The 14,823-nt window shown below is 45.9% G+C and overlaps 1 protein-coding gene across 1 annotated transcript in view; it reads right to left on the reverse strand.

Annotated features, from left to right (window-relative positions):
- LRRC59 (leucine rich repeat containing 59) overlaps nt 1-14,823 on the reverse strand; it is a 162,919-nt gene that overhangs the window by 119,288 nt on the left and 28,808 nt on the right. The window contains exon 2 of the mRNA XM_069654878.1: nt 3,503-3,610. Within this exon, the coding sequence (XP_069510979.1) occupies nt 3,503-3,607 (105 nt within the window). The 5' untranslated portion in view covers nt 3,608-3,610. The remainder of the gene's footprint in view (nt 1-3,502; nt 3,611-14,823) is intronic.

Genomic DNA, 14,823 nt, shown 5'->3' on the forward strand with positions numbered 1-14,823 from the left:
TACATTAACTACAGTTCTAAAGGTTAGAGAGATACCTAGTATCCCCCTGCTCTCTGCTCCTGTGACTTTTTAGTCACAGACAATCTCCTAGTTATGGCTGGTGGCAGTGAACGTGTTCTACCAACTATTGTGTAATTTGTGTACTGCAGGCTATGTCCATAGCCTTGGTACTGCACAATAGGGGCACCCAAGTACCAACTTTGGGCCGCCTTACCTTTTTCGCCATTACTAGCGTGGTTGTTCTTTGTTAGGCCTTCTTCTACCATTCTGGGAGGGGGAGGCCGCAGAATCCCAATAACAGGATACCTGCTGCCTCGTTGTGGAAAGGTTGAATCCATCCAAATCCTTGCTGAGCCCTCAAGGGCACTCCAGAGATCCTATCCAACTCGGCCAGACCCCCCTCATCAGAGTGCAGGACTCAGGAAGCAAAGAAGTTTGACAGGATAATCACGTCCTTTGTTGGTGATGCAGAAAAGGCGCCAAAACTTCAGTGACCAGAGAAGTGCTGAAAGTCATGCCAGAGATCCTCTCTCGAGACTGCTGCTGAGAGATCCCATCCATTGTACTGCCTTCATTCATCAGACCAAGGAATCCTGAGGTCGGGTCCAGAGCTGCAACATCACAAAGCATCCACCACAAACAGTTTCTCCTAAGCTAGGGTACTGAGGGCAAAAAAGGTATTGCTTACCTGATTCCAGAAAGTCGATCCAGAGCACTGATGTGCACCTTGAGGTGTCCAGGGCAAACCTCTGATTACATCCGACCCAAGCCGCTGTTTGTGTCTCTTTAGAGTCCTTTAACAGGATCTCCTGCGTTGGTTAAACCGTCTTGTATCTTCCTTCCTAGAGACTAGAAAGCATACACAGGAACCTTTGCTTTCTACTGCTTGGCAAGACTTTAAGCTGCTACGAACTGCCTTTAAGCTAGGGTTGTGTTTTTGACTTTGAAAGACTTGCTGTTCTGCAGAACTGCATCTAAAACCTCAAGCTCTGCTAGGATAACACTAACCAATTGTTTTTCTTCCCAAAAATTACTATCTTGTATGTGTATGCAGACACAAATACAATTACCGTATTACTTTGTGGGTACCCAGTATTACCGATAGAACTGTCAAACTCCTGTAACAATTGTATATGTTCAGCAACTACCAACTAAGAAGTGACCCTTTGAAGTATTAAAAAGTATACCCATATGTGTTTATTTATTGTGCTAAGTATTCAACAGTGACTTGTGAATATATACTAAATCTACATTTTAATATAAATGTATGTGTAAGTGTTTCTTTGATGTGCATTACTGACTGGGTTTAGTGTACTTACCTACAGCTCACTTCTTCCTCCTAAGATAATCCTGACTGCTTTGTCACTCTACCAAGGTCCTTGAGTAGTACAAACTGATACTAAAAGTTGGGGCTCTACAAACCACTGGTATAGCTTACTAAAGTCTTACCTCCAAGTGGGACTTTAGGAAAACTCTCCTAACACACATCAACTTTGCATTTGCTAGGAATCGGAAACACTGTTACAAGTCTGGGCTAGCAACTGGGTTGTACTGCTCTCATTGCAAATATGACAAGGTTATCACACTCATGTACTCTTTTAGTCCCTGCCAAGTCCATAGCCTGCAGGAAAGGACCATATCCCACAGCCAAAAGAACTTATTGATGGATGGTTGGACATCATGGGGATTGGTTGTGTACCAGTTAGTATAGTAAAAAGGAGGTTAAAGTAGAAGGTGCATGGTAGGGGGTGAGGGATAGGCAGTGGAGGGGTGTGATTGTGAAATGGCAGCTGGTGGTTTGGCAAATTGGAGTAGAATCAGATAATGTACAATGCTGAAGAGGCAGAGAATGGTTTGGGAGGGAGGGCGGCACACAGTTTGGGGTGTTGGTTATGCAGTGTATTATCATACAGATCAGATAGTTTGAGATGATAGCTCATAGGTGGGTTCAAATGGTGTCGAGGCAGTGGCGACTTAGCACATTGGTGGGTCCACAGTGGGTGATTTGGGATGTTAGTAGATAGGCAGTGGATGCTTTGGGACAATGACCGATTGGTAGGCAATTCCAGCGATATAGGTTAGAAGTGAGTGGTTTGAATGATTGGCAGGCAGTGGGGGATGGATAGCCACATGGATGGTGGAAAATCACTAAGTGGTCTAGGATGGTGGATAGGCACTATATGGATGGGGCAGTGGGACAAAAAAACTAGGTATCAAATGGTTTGGTAAAGGCAGGTGAGGAAATGGATCAGGCAATTAGAACATGGGGATAGGCAGGGGATGGATCAGAAAAATGGTTTGCGATAAATAATTTTTTTTTTTTTTTTAAATGGAGCGGGTGGAGTCTATGTAGAACTCCATAAAGTCAATCTCCCTCAGTAAGGGGATGTACATGTAAAACTCTGGTAAACTCTCAATCGGGTAAATATAGAAACTCCCTACTGGCCCCTCAGTGCGGTGTGGTAGTTGTATGGTCAAGGCAATATATATAGTTTTGGAGATATCCACCCTATAGTATAAAATCATAAGATGATTTTGTGTAAAGATTTTATGTAACGATTTTTGTAATGCTTGAAATTGGGGTCATTGTATATCCTACAGACATGGGTCTGGTGTCATTCCGTTCCACATTTCTCCCACTTTAATGGTATACTGTTCAAACTGCAAAGGTGTTTGAAGTCCATTCACTGCAGTACATTCACTGATGAAGTCGTGTATAAGTGACGATTTCGTGTAACGTTTCATATGAGTCTGGTGGCATTGCGTTCCACATGCCTCTAACTTTGATGGTATACTGTCCAAATCTACAATTCCCAAGGCATTTGAAGTTTATTAACAGACATTAACTGAAGAAGCTGTGTGATTAACTTGCTTAAGTGATGAGTGACAGTACCATAACGCTTTGAATTGGGGTCATTGTATGCCCTAAATATATGAGTCTGGTCATATATGTGTCTTCCGTCACACATTTCTCCAACTTTGCTGGTATAGTCCAACTTTCCAATTCCCCAAAGGGAGACTGGGCGGGGGAGGGCGAACGATCCCTCGGTGGAGTATCCCTATAAGCGACTAAGCTGCCAAGTTCAATGTGCAGCAGTCGTGGGGGTGGGAGGATCTAGAGAACGGTGAGCAAAGAAAGCCCTTTGGGGGATTGGGGCAGAGACCCCCCTAGTATTGACATATTTTCGATAGAGATATAGGATGAGACAATATTGTGAACATCCAGATATATACACATTACATATAGTACAATTTTATTTACATTTTGTTATTTACACAGATGTGTGTATTCTCAAACAGGAAGAGGAACCCTATATTTGCACTTTATTTTGATCAATGTCTTATGAATAAAGTACAACATTTCACATGTAGTTGGCAGTTTACAAGTGAGCATTTACCCCACAAACAATATCGAGATATAATCAAAATTCAACCCAAAATCATTGAGATATGACTTTTGGTCCATGTTGCCCAGAATGAACTGGGAGGCTCAGTTACTGACCAGTTCCTTCACAGGCACTTCATTCAGGTCACTCAGGCTCAGGTCCAGCTCATTACCGTCCAGTTTGTCCCTCAGGTTCACGCTCTTCCCTGCTGCTTTGGCCATGGTCTGCAAAAAGAGATCAAATAGGAGACTGGGTCAATGAACGTTGCGAAAATTGAGAAAGGTCACAACAGGAAAGTTGATGGACATGGATCCAATGTTAGTGTTGCTATTCTCTGTTTGGGTTGCTCCTTTTACAGCAACTGCGGTAGACATCCCCTTCCTTCTGCCCACATCCATAAATAATGCAATATTGAATGCTTCCATGTATTTACACTGGTGTGAAGAGCATCAGTCTTGCCTAGCATTGGTGTAAAGACATAAGGCCTCATCACCTGTGGAGGGCCTCAAGGCTCATGTGTCTCACCGACACTGTAGAATATCTTCACCAAACCACTCTTGGACCTCCTCGATGTCCAGAGTGTCACCTACACTAACTATGTGGATGACACCCAAATCCTCTTACCCATCTCCAGCAATGATGACATGGATTCCAATGCGCTAAACAAACTATACCAAACGAGCCAGGCCTGGATGGCACAACACAAAGTATGCCTAAATGATGAGAAAACCAAACTACTTCTCATCGGTACACTACATTGGTTAAACACACTCAGTGGCTCATAGAAAGCCTTTTCCATCGACGGAAATACAATCACTGTTGCCGAAGAGGTAAAGGCCTTCGGTGTACCCCTAGACTCCACGTTATCGCTAACTAGACAGGTAAACGCCATCACATTAGCAGCAGTGCATACTGCAAAACCGATTAATGCCTGCAGGCCATTCCCATTCACGGACAGCTGCATCACACTCGCCACAGCACACATACTATCAAGGATCGACTACTGTAACTCCCTCTTCGCAGGTACCAATGTCTGCAACATTAAACACTACAGGTCATTCCAAATAATGCTGTAAAAATCAGCCCTAAAAAGCTCTAAAAAAAGACCACATTTCCACAACCCGACAAAACATCCACTGGCTCCCGGTTCAAGAAAGCATGTTTAAAATGCTAGCATTGTCCACAAATATATTTCAAAGACTGATCTCACCTACCGGTCCAGATAAATCTCCAAGGCACAATCCGCCAGACCTACCTGAGCTTCCTACTCGCATTTACTAGACATCCTTAGATACAGGCGCCAGAAAGCCGATGGAAGCAGCTTCCCGGTGATCGCAGCCAAACTCTGGAGCGCTCTTGGTCTAGTTTTTAGATCCTCAAAACATGGCTATTCTCACAAGACCCCAAAATTTAGCTGAGTTTGAGCCAATCAACCTTGTTTGAGCTCTAGCTTTATATAACCTGTACGTATCACTTATGCTCTGAACCATTGTAACCATTATCTGTAACCAATGTATTACCCATGACTGTAACCTCTTGTAACCTAGGGCAACCACTGCCCCCATGCACGCCAGCACCCAGATACCCCCAGGTTCGGTGCATTTACAAATGACTAAATAAATAAATAAATAAATAAATAAAATGACCACAATGAAGGCTGTGCAGTTCTACTGGTGCATGCTGGCCCTTCCAAAACCCTGACAATTTAATTCCCAACACTGAATAAAGACAAAACATCCCTCATTCCTAACACTGAATAAAGATGAAACATCCCTACTTTCTCCCCCATCGACTGACACCACAATAACAAGAAGCGTGACTGCAACTTGTGGAGGCATCAGGGAGAAAGCAGGGCGCAGGCAGCAGCAAAGCGTGGTTACAATTGACAACAAATTCTTATTGAGCGGTTCCGTTACAAACTGCTAACAATCTGTACTTGCAATCTTCATCAACCCCCGCCCCAGAGCAAACCTGCCTTGGACTTTAAGCTCTTTGGTGAGCAAGTAAAACGGTTCAGTGAGCATCACTGCGGATGGTTTATGGGTCCCAAACCTTTAACCTGATTTAGTGAAAGGTTAGGTGAGGGGGAAAGAAAAGCGGCTGTGCGGCTCAGGCGGCTTAGCTTTCGTTGACAGGGGGTGGGTGGTGCTCTGTAGGAAGCTCCCACCCAGGTCATTGAAAGGCATGCTCAGTAATATCTCTTCAGCAGTTGGATAGACTTGCAGTGGGCAACAGTCCGGTTACCCCGGACAGTGGGGGATATCTCTGTTAAAGGGTGTTAGCAGGTGGTAGGTACGGCGGTACACTGCTAAAAGCTTCACACAGCCTGTGAGGACTGGGCCTGAAGTGGGCATTAGCACTATTATACGAGGAGCAACGGGGAGCCTGAAGCCTGTGCCCCATAGGAAGCGGGGTGCATAGGACAGACCCAAGACACCCAGATGCCCAGGACTAAGGAGACCCCGGCCCACTTGTAGAATCACCCCCAGAGCGGAGAGTGGTGTTCACCACAAAGGGAACAACAGGGGTAGAACGCCAGGAGACATCAGAAGAGCAGATGGCACTCTGTAAAGAAGATCTAGTTGGGTGCCTCAAGGGCCTAAAGTGCAGGATGTCTCGTCTCCTGCCTTTCAGGATCATTTCACATCACTAAAAGAAGAAAACAAAAACTCCTTAAAAGGGAGGCCACCAGGGGGGAACGCACATGGTAAAAGCCTCAACATGAGACTCCCGCTCCCAAGGGGCTGAAGAAAAAAAAGTGGTCCGAGACCCCGCTTCCGACCTCCCCGGGTGGTTGATTCGACATGTGAGCAATAGCCACAGTGCCTGGGCACACACAGGAAAATAAATAGAACGATTTGAGAGCCTGGTTCTGAAGTAATCAGCATCCGGAGCTCCTGCAGGAAAGCGAAAGTAACCTTGCTGACGCAGAGCTCCGTTATGGCGGCCCTAGGGAATATCGCCAGTGTGTTTCTGGGCCGCAAACAAATGCAGACATCCCGAAGCGACTGAACGCACAGATCTTCGCTGAATTCAGTTGTGCTTTTACACGCTGCTGGGCTGGGGCAGTGAAAATAAGCCGCCTCGCAACACCACGTTTCCAGTCCCCCCCACATCACGGCTCTTTTATGCAAGAGAGCTCGGGGAGTCACCTTCAGCTCATGTAAAAAAAACTAGGTGCACCAAATGAATGCTGGTCAAAGAGGTTACTAAAAATGGACCCATCACGTACCCAACACCTGGAACTAGGGCAGGACACTATTGGTGAGGCGTGGGCCTCCGTGCTTTGGAAAAGGGATATTTCCTGCCTCACTGTGCTACTTCTGGATTTGAGTTCCGGATAGAGTGTAAACCCAGGGCCTGGTTGCGTGTGACCTCTCTAATGGTGGGACATGCGGCTGGGGTAGGAGTCTGGTGATTGGGTCCTGTTGCAGGTGTTCACCACAAGCAGCCCATGAGGAACCGGGCGCTGATCGGGAGGCACCAGTTCACTCACCTGGTCGACTGAGCTGGGATTTTCTGTTCTGGATTGCAGGAGACTTGGAGGAATGGAGGGGGGAGTTCTGTGAAGAGGTGGCCTGAGGTCCTGGCCCAAACGTCGACTGCTGCTCCAATGGAGGGGGGCCCGATTTCCGGCAAGGTCAATCAAGTAGTTCCATCCTAATAGTGAAGTTTTGAGTGGTCTCTGAGGTGATACATTGATTCCTGCATCTAGAGGCCCTTGAAGGGCATAGTTTTGGAAGAAAACTGGGTAGACGCTTGTGGGCCCGAAGAGGATCACCAGTGCCAGAGAGGGGTGGAGGCACTGTTACGGGTTGGTCGACCCTGCCCAGACTGAGGTCTTTGCACTCATGAACTGGAAGTCAAAATTTGAGCAATTTGAATATCTTCGGAGTCCAAATTCATAAAGGCCCCCCCGGCCCTCTGATAAGAACATGCTAGATGAAGGAGAGGACCCTGTGTCCACAAAGCGAGATATTGCCTCCTTGCTGGCAGGGATCAGAGATTTGGGGAATGAGGGCTGACATTGGAGGTAAAGTTGAGAAATCTAAGAATCGATAAAATGGACGATAGGTTGCAAGCGGTGGAAAATAACCAATTATCTGCGCAGATCTATTCACAAGTCGGCGAAAGTCCTGTTCAGGGATGATACCATTGATGATGAATCTAAGATTGATAGGGTGCACAGAGCTGGTGGAGGCCCGAGGTCAGTCCTGGCCCACTTTCATAACTTTCCTGACAAACACAAGATACTGCAGAAAGCAAGAGTTGGCACAGTGTCACTGGGTAATGCAAGAATCTCGATTTTCCAGGACCCGTCTTCGCTTACGCTGGCAAAAAGAAACCAGTGCATGCCCCTCGTTAAATAAGAAGGGTGTGAGGTACAGATTGTGTGTCCCCTTCTCCATTTCTTTTGAGGTGAACGGCTGCAGCTATAAATTGGTTACAGAGGGTCACGGCCGAAATGATCGGAGAGGGCGAACCCAGCCCAGAATGAGGCTCTAGGGGCCCTGAAGACAGACACTGGTGCATAAAAGGTCCAAGCAGACGCACGGTGCCCCGATCGAGGGCATTCAAATAGTTAAACACTCATCCATCCAGCTGGCACGACTTGAACCTTGGGATTATAATTGTAATTGGGGATCTATAGTTGCACCCCACAGACATGTAAGGATCATGGGCTTTCTCAGAGCGATATCCCTGAACATATCAGGGGAGGGTATTTCTTTGGACACAGGGTGATTATAGGGGCCGATTGACAATGGAAACTAATGTATGGGGGCACTTTGGTGTGGTGTTGAGTGGAGGTGTAGGAGGGCATTAGACCATGGGAAGATGAGGGCGCTCGTGTAATAGAGGTACTTGGTGAGGAGACCCGTTGGACTGGGTCCTGTTAATGGTCCGGTGTTCATCCAGTGCCGTTAACTGGAGGGGTCCGGGCGCTGCAAGGGAACGGAGGGGATGAGGGTGAGGAGGAAGGCTACAGTGAGTTGGGGGACGGGGGTAGTTGAGGGAAGGGTGCAAATAGCTTGGTTACTTTTTATTACCCAGGTGTGGGGGGTTATTTTTGTACAAGAGGTGGTCTGTCCAAGTGGAGAGGTTTGAAGCAAGAAAAAAGTGGACCTGAATAAGGAGGGAAAATGTGATTGCCTACCAGACTGCACTTTAAATGTGAAGGGGCTGAATTCTTTAGTTGCTAGAGACTTTCAAAGATAGGGGATGGATATCCTGTTCCTCCAGGAAACCGGATTCTCTGCAGAAGAGGAAATAAAAATTCCATGTGGTCTCTTGGGACAGGTGTATTGGGGGTTGGGTGCACTGAAAAAAGGGGGGTGAGCATACTCGTACAAGGATGAAAATGCAGGTGAAGAAAGTGTGGGCGATATTGTTGTCGGGTCTCCTGAAAGGGGCCTGCTTTACCCTTGTCGCACTTTATGCACCCAATCAAGGCCAGGTGCACTTTCTGAAGCCTATGTTGGCAAAAGCCTTGAGTGAGGGAGAAGGACAACAGATTGTTGATGGGGACTTTAATATGTGGTCAAATTTACAACTTGATAGAAAGGCCACAGGATCGACTGTTGTGGTGTCCCCCTGGCGGGTGGGGAAGGATTGCAGGCTTGTTTGCATTCTAATAGTTTGTGTGGTGCGTGGCGTTTTCAACCCCAGGAAACGGGATTCACCTTTTACTCTGTGCCCCATGGGACTTACACCCGTACAGACTATCATTGTACTTCTAGGGAACTTTTGCAGGGAGCCCTGGGTTTAGAGATACACCATTGGTATGACCATGATATGGTATCTCTGGACCTGTCCTGGTTGGACTTGGGTCCCAAAAATTCCATATGGAGATGTAATGAGTCCTTGTGGAAGGACCTTGCCTTTGGGGGCGATTCGGCAATATTTAATTTTAAATGATACTCGAGAGGTGGATCAGGGGATGGTGTGGGATGTGAGTAAGGTGATGTGGAGTGGCTTATTGATCAGAGAGGGAGCCCGCAAGAAAAGAGCGGCCATTACTGGAGAATAAGCTGCACAAAGAGGAGGGTTTTGGAAAGAGGCTTACAAACATCTGAGGCGGCGGACAAAGAGGAATGGATAGAGGAAGTGAGAGGTAAGAGAGGAGCTGTAGGAAGGCAAGATGGTTCTTATGCTACAGTTCCTGAAACAGAAATATTACGAAAAAGGGGAACAAAGCTGACACTCTACCTGCGGCACGACAACGTGGGCAGCGCGCAGATGGATGGATACCGAGGTTAAAGACCCAGGGGGGCACACTTGAGACATCAACGAAGGGTGTAGTTGAGAATTTTTCAGACTTTTACGAGGGCTTATATAAGGGGGACCCCCGATCAGAGAGAGGGGAGGGGATCTTATCTGGAAAAAGTGTCGTTACCGACGCTGTCCCTGGAGGAGATCATGGGAATGGAGGCCCCTATTACGGGGGATGAGATCCTATTGGCAATCCGTAACTTGCAATATGTCAAAGCACTGAAAAAAGATGGGTATACCGTGGGTTTCTATCATAAATTTGCTGTGGTGCTCATCCCTCACTTAGTTAAACTATTCAATGGCATCCTGGGGACAGGTAGGGCTCCAAGTAATTTGTACAGACACTTATCTCAGTGATCCATAAAGAAGGCAGCGACCCACGAGCCTGTGGATCATATCGCCCAATCTAGCTCCCCAATCTTGAGGTGTTAAGGATTTCAATCAGGCGACAGACACCTTGGGCTCGTGTGTGTGCGCGTGTGTGTGTGTCCGTGTGTGTCCGTGTGTGTCCGTGTGTGTCCGTGTGTGTCCGTGTGTGTCCGTGTGTGTCCGTGTGCCAGAGTCTTGTCAGGGACTCTTATTTATAATGCCTAGTGACATCAAAGTATATGGCTGGGGCATGTTTAACTAAACACACCTCTAACAATTGGATTGGACAAGGGTGATAATCTCTGCCTCGCTCTCAGCTGGATTTCCCAAAAATGATGTCAGATTTATGATGCGAGTTTTATAATGTCCAAAACCGCACACAATTACTTTACTTCAAAATCAATTTTTGCCCTAAATGGCAACTTCATACAGTGGAAACATCTAAAACACATACATAAGGAGGTTACATATTTTATGCAACACATAGCATTCCAATCTTCCAGTTTGTGAGACCTTGTTTCGCCCTTCTACCCGTTTTTTGCGTTTTTCAATGGGATTTATATTACTCAAAATTCTATAACATTTTATACATGGCTGTGGATTATCATAAGGTATGCATGTACAAAAATTCACATTTGCAACATGGACGCTTTTCTTGTAATCTGCAATACTTTGCCATTTCTATTCCCAAGGTGTCAATGAATTTTCATATTTTTACAAAGTCTTGCTGCAGAGATTAAAGTCTTTAAAGTTTATTTATGAAAAAAAGCAAATGGCAATCCTTTGTCACTGGACCATTTTTTCTCTCTCTCTTCAGTGGCCACCAACTGTCACTTCCTCCAGAGCAAGGTGTGGGGTTACAGCTTGATTGAAGGTTTATTGCCCCCTCCCCTCTTCACACCTCCTGGCCCTGTGAGCTCCATTGTCAGTGGGTTCAGACCAGCCTAAATTCTTACCAACCTAGTAATTATCAGTGGGGTGTAAGTCTCTGCTGAGAGTTTATGGTGTGGCTCCCTTCCTAGGGGGAAGCTTTAACTCTGCAAACAGGGAACAACCTGTTTTTGACAGTTTGCAAATCCAGCCAAGGTGGTTTAAAAACTATATTTTCTGATATGTGGTCCTGAATTAAAACAAGCCTGTGGAATAAAATAGCCCATGTATGTATTTTCACCAGCCACAAACCCCTTCACATTGCTAGGTAATGGCAGGCTCTCATTCAACAGTTAACTTTTTAAACGGGCATTTATTTTTCTTTGGTTTGCAAAGCCCATTTTACACATGTGGTGACAACTGCTAGCATTTCCTTTTAAATTTGATTTTGCCATCTGACTTCCCAATATTGTCTTGCAGCCATAGTTAGTTTCCTGAGTGCCGGGGTTTCGTCTGAAGCACAGATGCATTAAAACTGACATGGCTCATATAGCTGGAGTCTTTTGAACTACTGAGCTTTGATACATTTGTAAAGAAATGAACATGTTTTCCCGTGCAAGTAAAAGTGAAGGTCCTTGTTGATTTTTCTCAAAGTTGGTCTGACAGGGCTTGTCATTCAGAAATCATGCCTGGTTGTGCTGGGGCACAATGAGATATACTGGGCTTGGCAGGGCCTTATTGATCACAGTGGTTTAAGAAAGAACAGATGGAATTAACGTCAAAGCAGCATTTATTTTAAAGGTGAAAAGTTTTCTTCAATGGGGATTTTGGAGTTTTCAGCAAAGCAGTGCTTCCTTTTCACTTTCTTCCTTTTGTATATATCAGAACACACTTGCACGCTTTCAGTGTGTCCTCTCATTCTATTCTGCCCAATGTATGCTTGGCAAGAAGGTTTTGAGGCCATGGCGCTCACAGGAGCCAGCGCAGCCATTTTGCTGTTCCTGCGCAAATGCAGCTTGGTGATGTGGGGAAATACTGTTGAGTGGGTCAATATATCCCATAGACGCAAAATGATTTGCTTTTGTCTTAGAAACATGACTTAATACATATATGCCACAATTGGTCCAATCGGACCAACTGGGTTTCATAAGGGGCATACAGGGACCAGACAATGCGTAAATCTGAGGTCTAGATTTTTACAGGAATGCTGGCCATTGTATTCGTACATGGTGGCCTGTGTATCCGCCAATGGAAACTGTTCACGATGGTTCAGGCTGGGGCGGGGTATGAGACAGGGCTGTCCCCTTTCACCAATACTCTCTGCTCTCTCCTCGGAACCCCTGGCTTGGACATTATGACATGACCCTCGTTTGGTGGATATCCTGATGGGGGTCCTGGAGTATAAGTTGGGGTTATAAGCAGATATTTTATCACATCTCAGGAACCCGGTTTCCACGTTCCCGGCAGTGGTGGAGATAGTAGAATGCTATGGGGGTCTCCTTCAGGCTTCAAAATGAATACCAGGAAATCTATTTTATTTCAGATGACTCCAATTTCAGGTGATGATAAACAAAAGGTTTACCATGCTGGGGATGAGGATAGAAGGAACCCAGTTGCGTTACCTAGGCATATATCTTACAAGGGAAATTGCTTGGCTATTTGAGGCAAATTTCCCACCACTTTTAGAGAAACTATTCGGGGATCTGGAAAAATGGGGCAAGCTGACAAGTTCATGGTTGGCTCGGTTAAATACCGCCCGGAGGGACAGCAGTGGCGAGAATGGAAAAGAAGTTGGAAGCACAGCTTAGTGAGGTTATGCTGGCATTAGCTGACAGACAAAGGCTTTAAAAAAACCTTAAAAACACATTACAGCACTGCTAGATCTAATGGGAAGGCGCAGAGCCGAAATGTCCCTGTTAAAAGCTAAGCAGGGGATTCCAAGATGGCCGCTGCACTGTAAAGACTTGCGTGCATGTGGTCCATCTTCTAAAAGTTTTAACTTTAGCTTAGATTATTCTACAGCAGTCCTCTCGCGGAGTGAAGAGCTGAAAGAAGTCCTCTGCAGGTTGGAATGCTAACAACTTCCCCTCAATTAAATTGCAGCATTTCAACTTGGGCGGGGAGCTGTAGCATCACACCGGAGCGGTTGCGGTGAACGCCCTCAGTGAGAGGCTCTTGCAACTCCGGGAAACCGGCGCTGCACGGCCTGAGCGCTGCGTGCAGGGAGAGATGGAGCACGGCGGGACATTTGTGATACGGCAGAACATCTGTAATTGCTGCCGACAAGATTAAGATTTGGGCGTGACGAAACGGGCCACCTGCCCAAACACTGACTGCTGCCGAGGGAGCTCGGTGCAACTAACGGTGATGGCCCGTTGAGTGGAGAGAGGCCCAGACGTGTGCCCTGGGAAGAGATCCAGACATCCCAAGATAGATCTGGAAGAGTGGTGGGGGGCTCCTGCTTCTTATTAATCAAGTTTGCTAAATGGGCTGCTGTAACCGAGTAAGCACTTATAACTCTATAACTATACTGGCCTGCAGATAGAAGGAAACAGACTCACAACGTTACATAAGTGAACACCCAAGGAAGTTGTAGTTAGGGTCAATACAAATACAACTTCTTCCCCTGATGCCATCTCTCTACCACTAAGACCCTATGGCATATTTTACCCACACTGTACCGCACTATCCTACCTGGTTTTGTCTATTTTGCTTTGGTAATATGCACCCTGCACAATATTCTCCATGATCAGTTGACTGCGCATGTACACCAGTTTAATGCTTAGCCAGCCCCCCCTCCTATCGCCAGTTCTCTACCATTGAGCATCGCTCTATAACCAACTGAACGCACATTGTACTCATGTACATTGTACTCATGTACCTGTGCCCTGTGTAATCATCATATGCTCAATGCCTGTATGTGCATGCTGATTTTGTGCTTTTCACATGTATGTTTCAGTGCCTAATTGATTGCCTAATCTATTGTTCCTAGCTTTGATTTGTTTCCATGTGCCCTACCCCCATTGCATATTGGCTATACTGTCTTCTCTTTATGCCCTGGAAACACCTGCCTTTGTATTGCCTACGTCCCTTCACACCCACAGCCTAGCTGCTAAAGATGTTAAGCCTAATTATTATCCACTGTATAATGGCTGCCACTACACACCTTGATACTAGTAGTCTGGAATGTTATATCGGGCTCCCCCCACCAGTGCTAGATCCAATCTTACCTAGCCTGCCAAATATAGTTATGAATAGCTCTATCACCTTCTGCTCAAAACACCACAGTGTCACAGCGCTAGTAGCCCATGCCTCTTCCATGCACCACGTCTGACAGAAATTCTAAACTCTGTGCCAGACTTGCTAAACTGCATGAGCCACTTAGAAGATCCCTACCACCAACAAACTTGAAAACAAACTGCCAACATAGCATGAAACCGAACCATACTAACCTGCCACCCTCACCATCAGCCTTTAACATGAATGCCTTCCAAACTTTAAGACAGAAGCCATAATCAGATTCGTAACGAGATATAACAGAGAGCCATGCACTCCAAAAAATCTTGACCAAGCACTGGGGACTACTCTGCATGGATGAACATATCAAGCCACAACTAGAAACATATCCTAGTATGTCATACAGCAGAGCACCAACTCTGAGGAACTTGCTGAGCCCCTCCTTCCTTTCGGAAAAAAACATTATAGCACAGGATTGGCTCAGTAAACTTAAACCAATTGGTTTCACGAGATGCGGGAACATGCTCAATGTGCAAGTATGCAACCCAGACCAAATGTGCCAAATTTTCAGGCTGCCCAATGTTTAACATCACTGAGCACATCAACTGTAAAAGTAAATTTGTGATATATGCAAAAATCTGTGTTTGCAATAAAATATACATAGGCAGCACCATCCGAGAAACACGATTCA

The sequence above is a fragment of the Ambystoma mexicanum genome, chromosome 3q (genome assembly GCF_040938575.1).
Source record: "Ambystoma mexicanum isolate Mex_15411 chromosome 3q, UKY_AmexF1_1, whole genome shotgun sequence".
NCBI classification, from domain to species: domain Eukaryota; kingdom Metazoa; phylum Chordata; class Amphibia; order Caudata; family Ambystomatidae; genus Ambystoma; species Ambystoma mexicanum.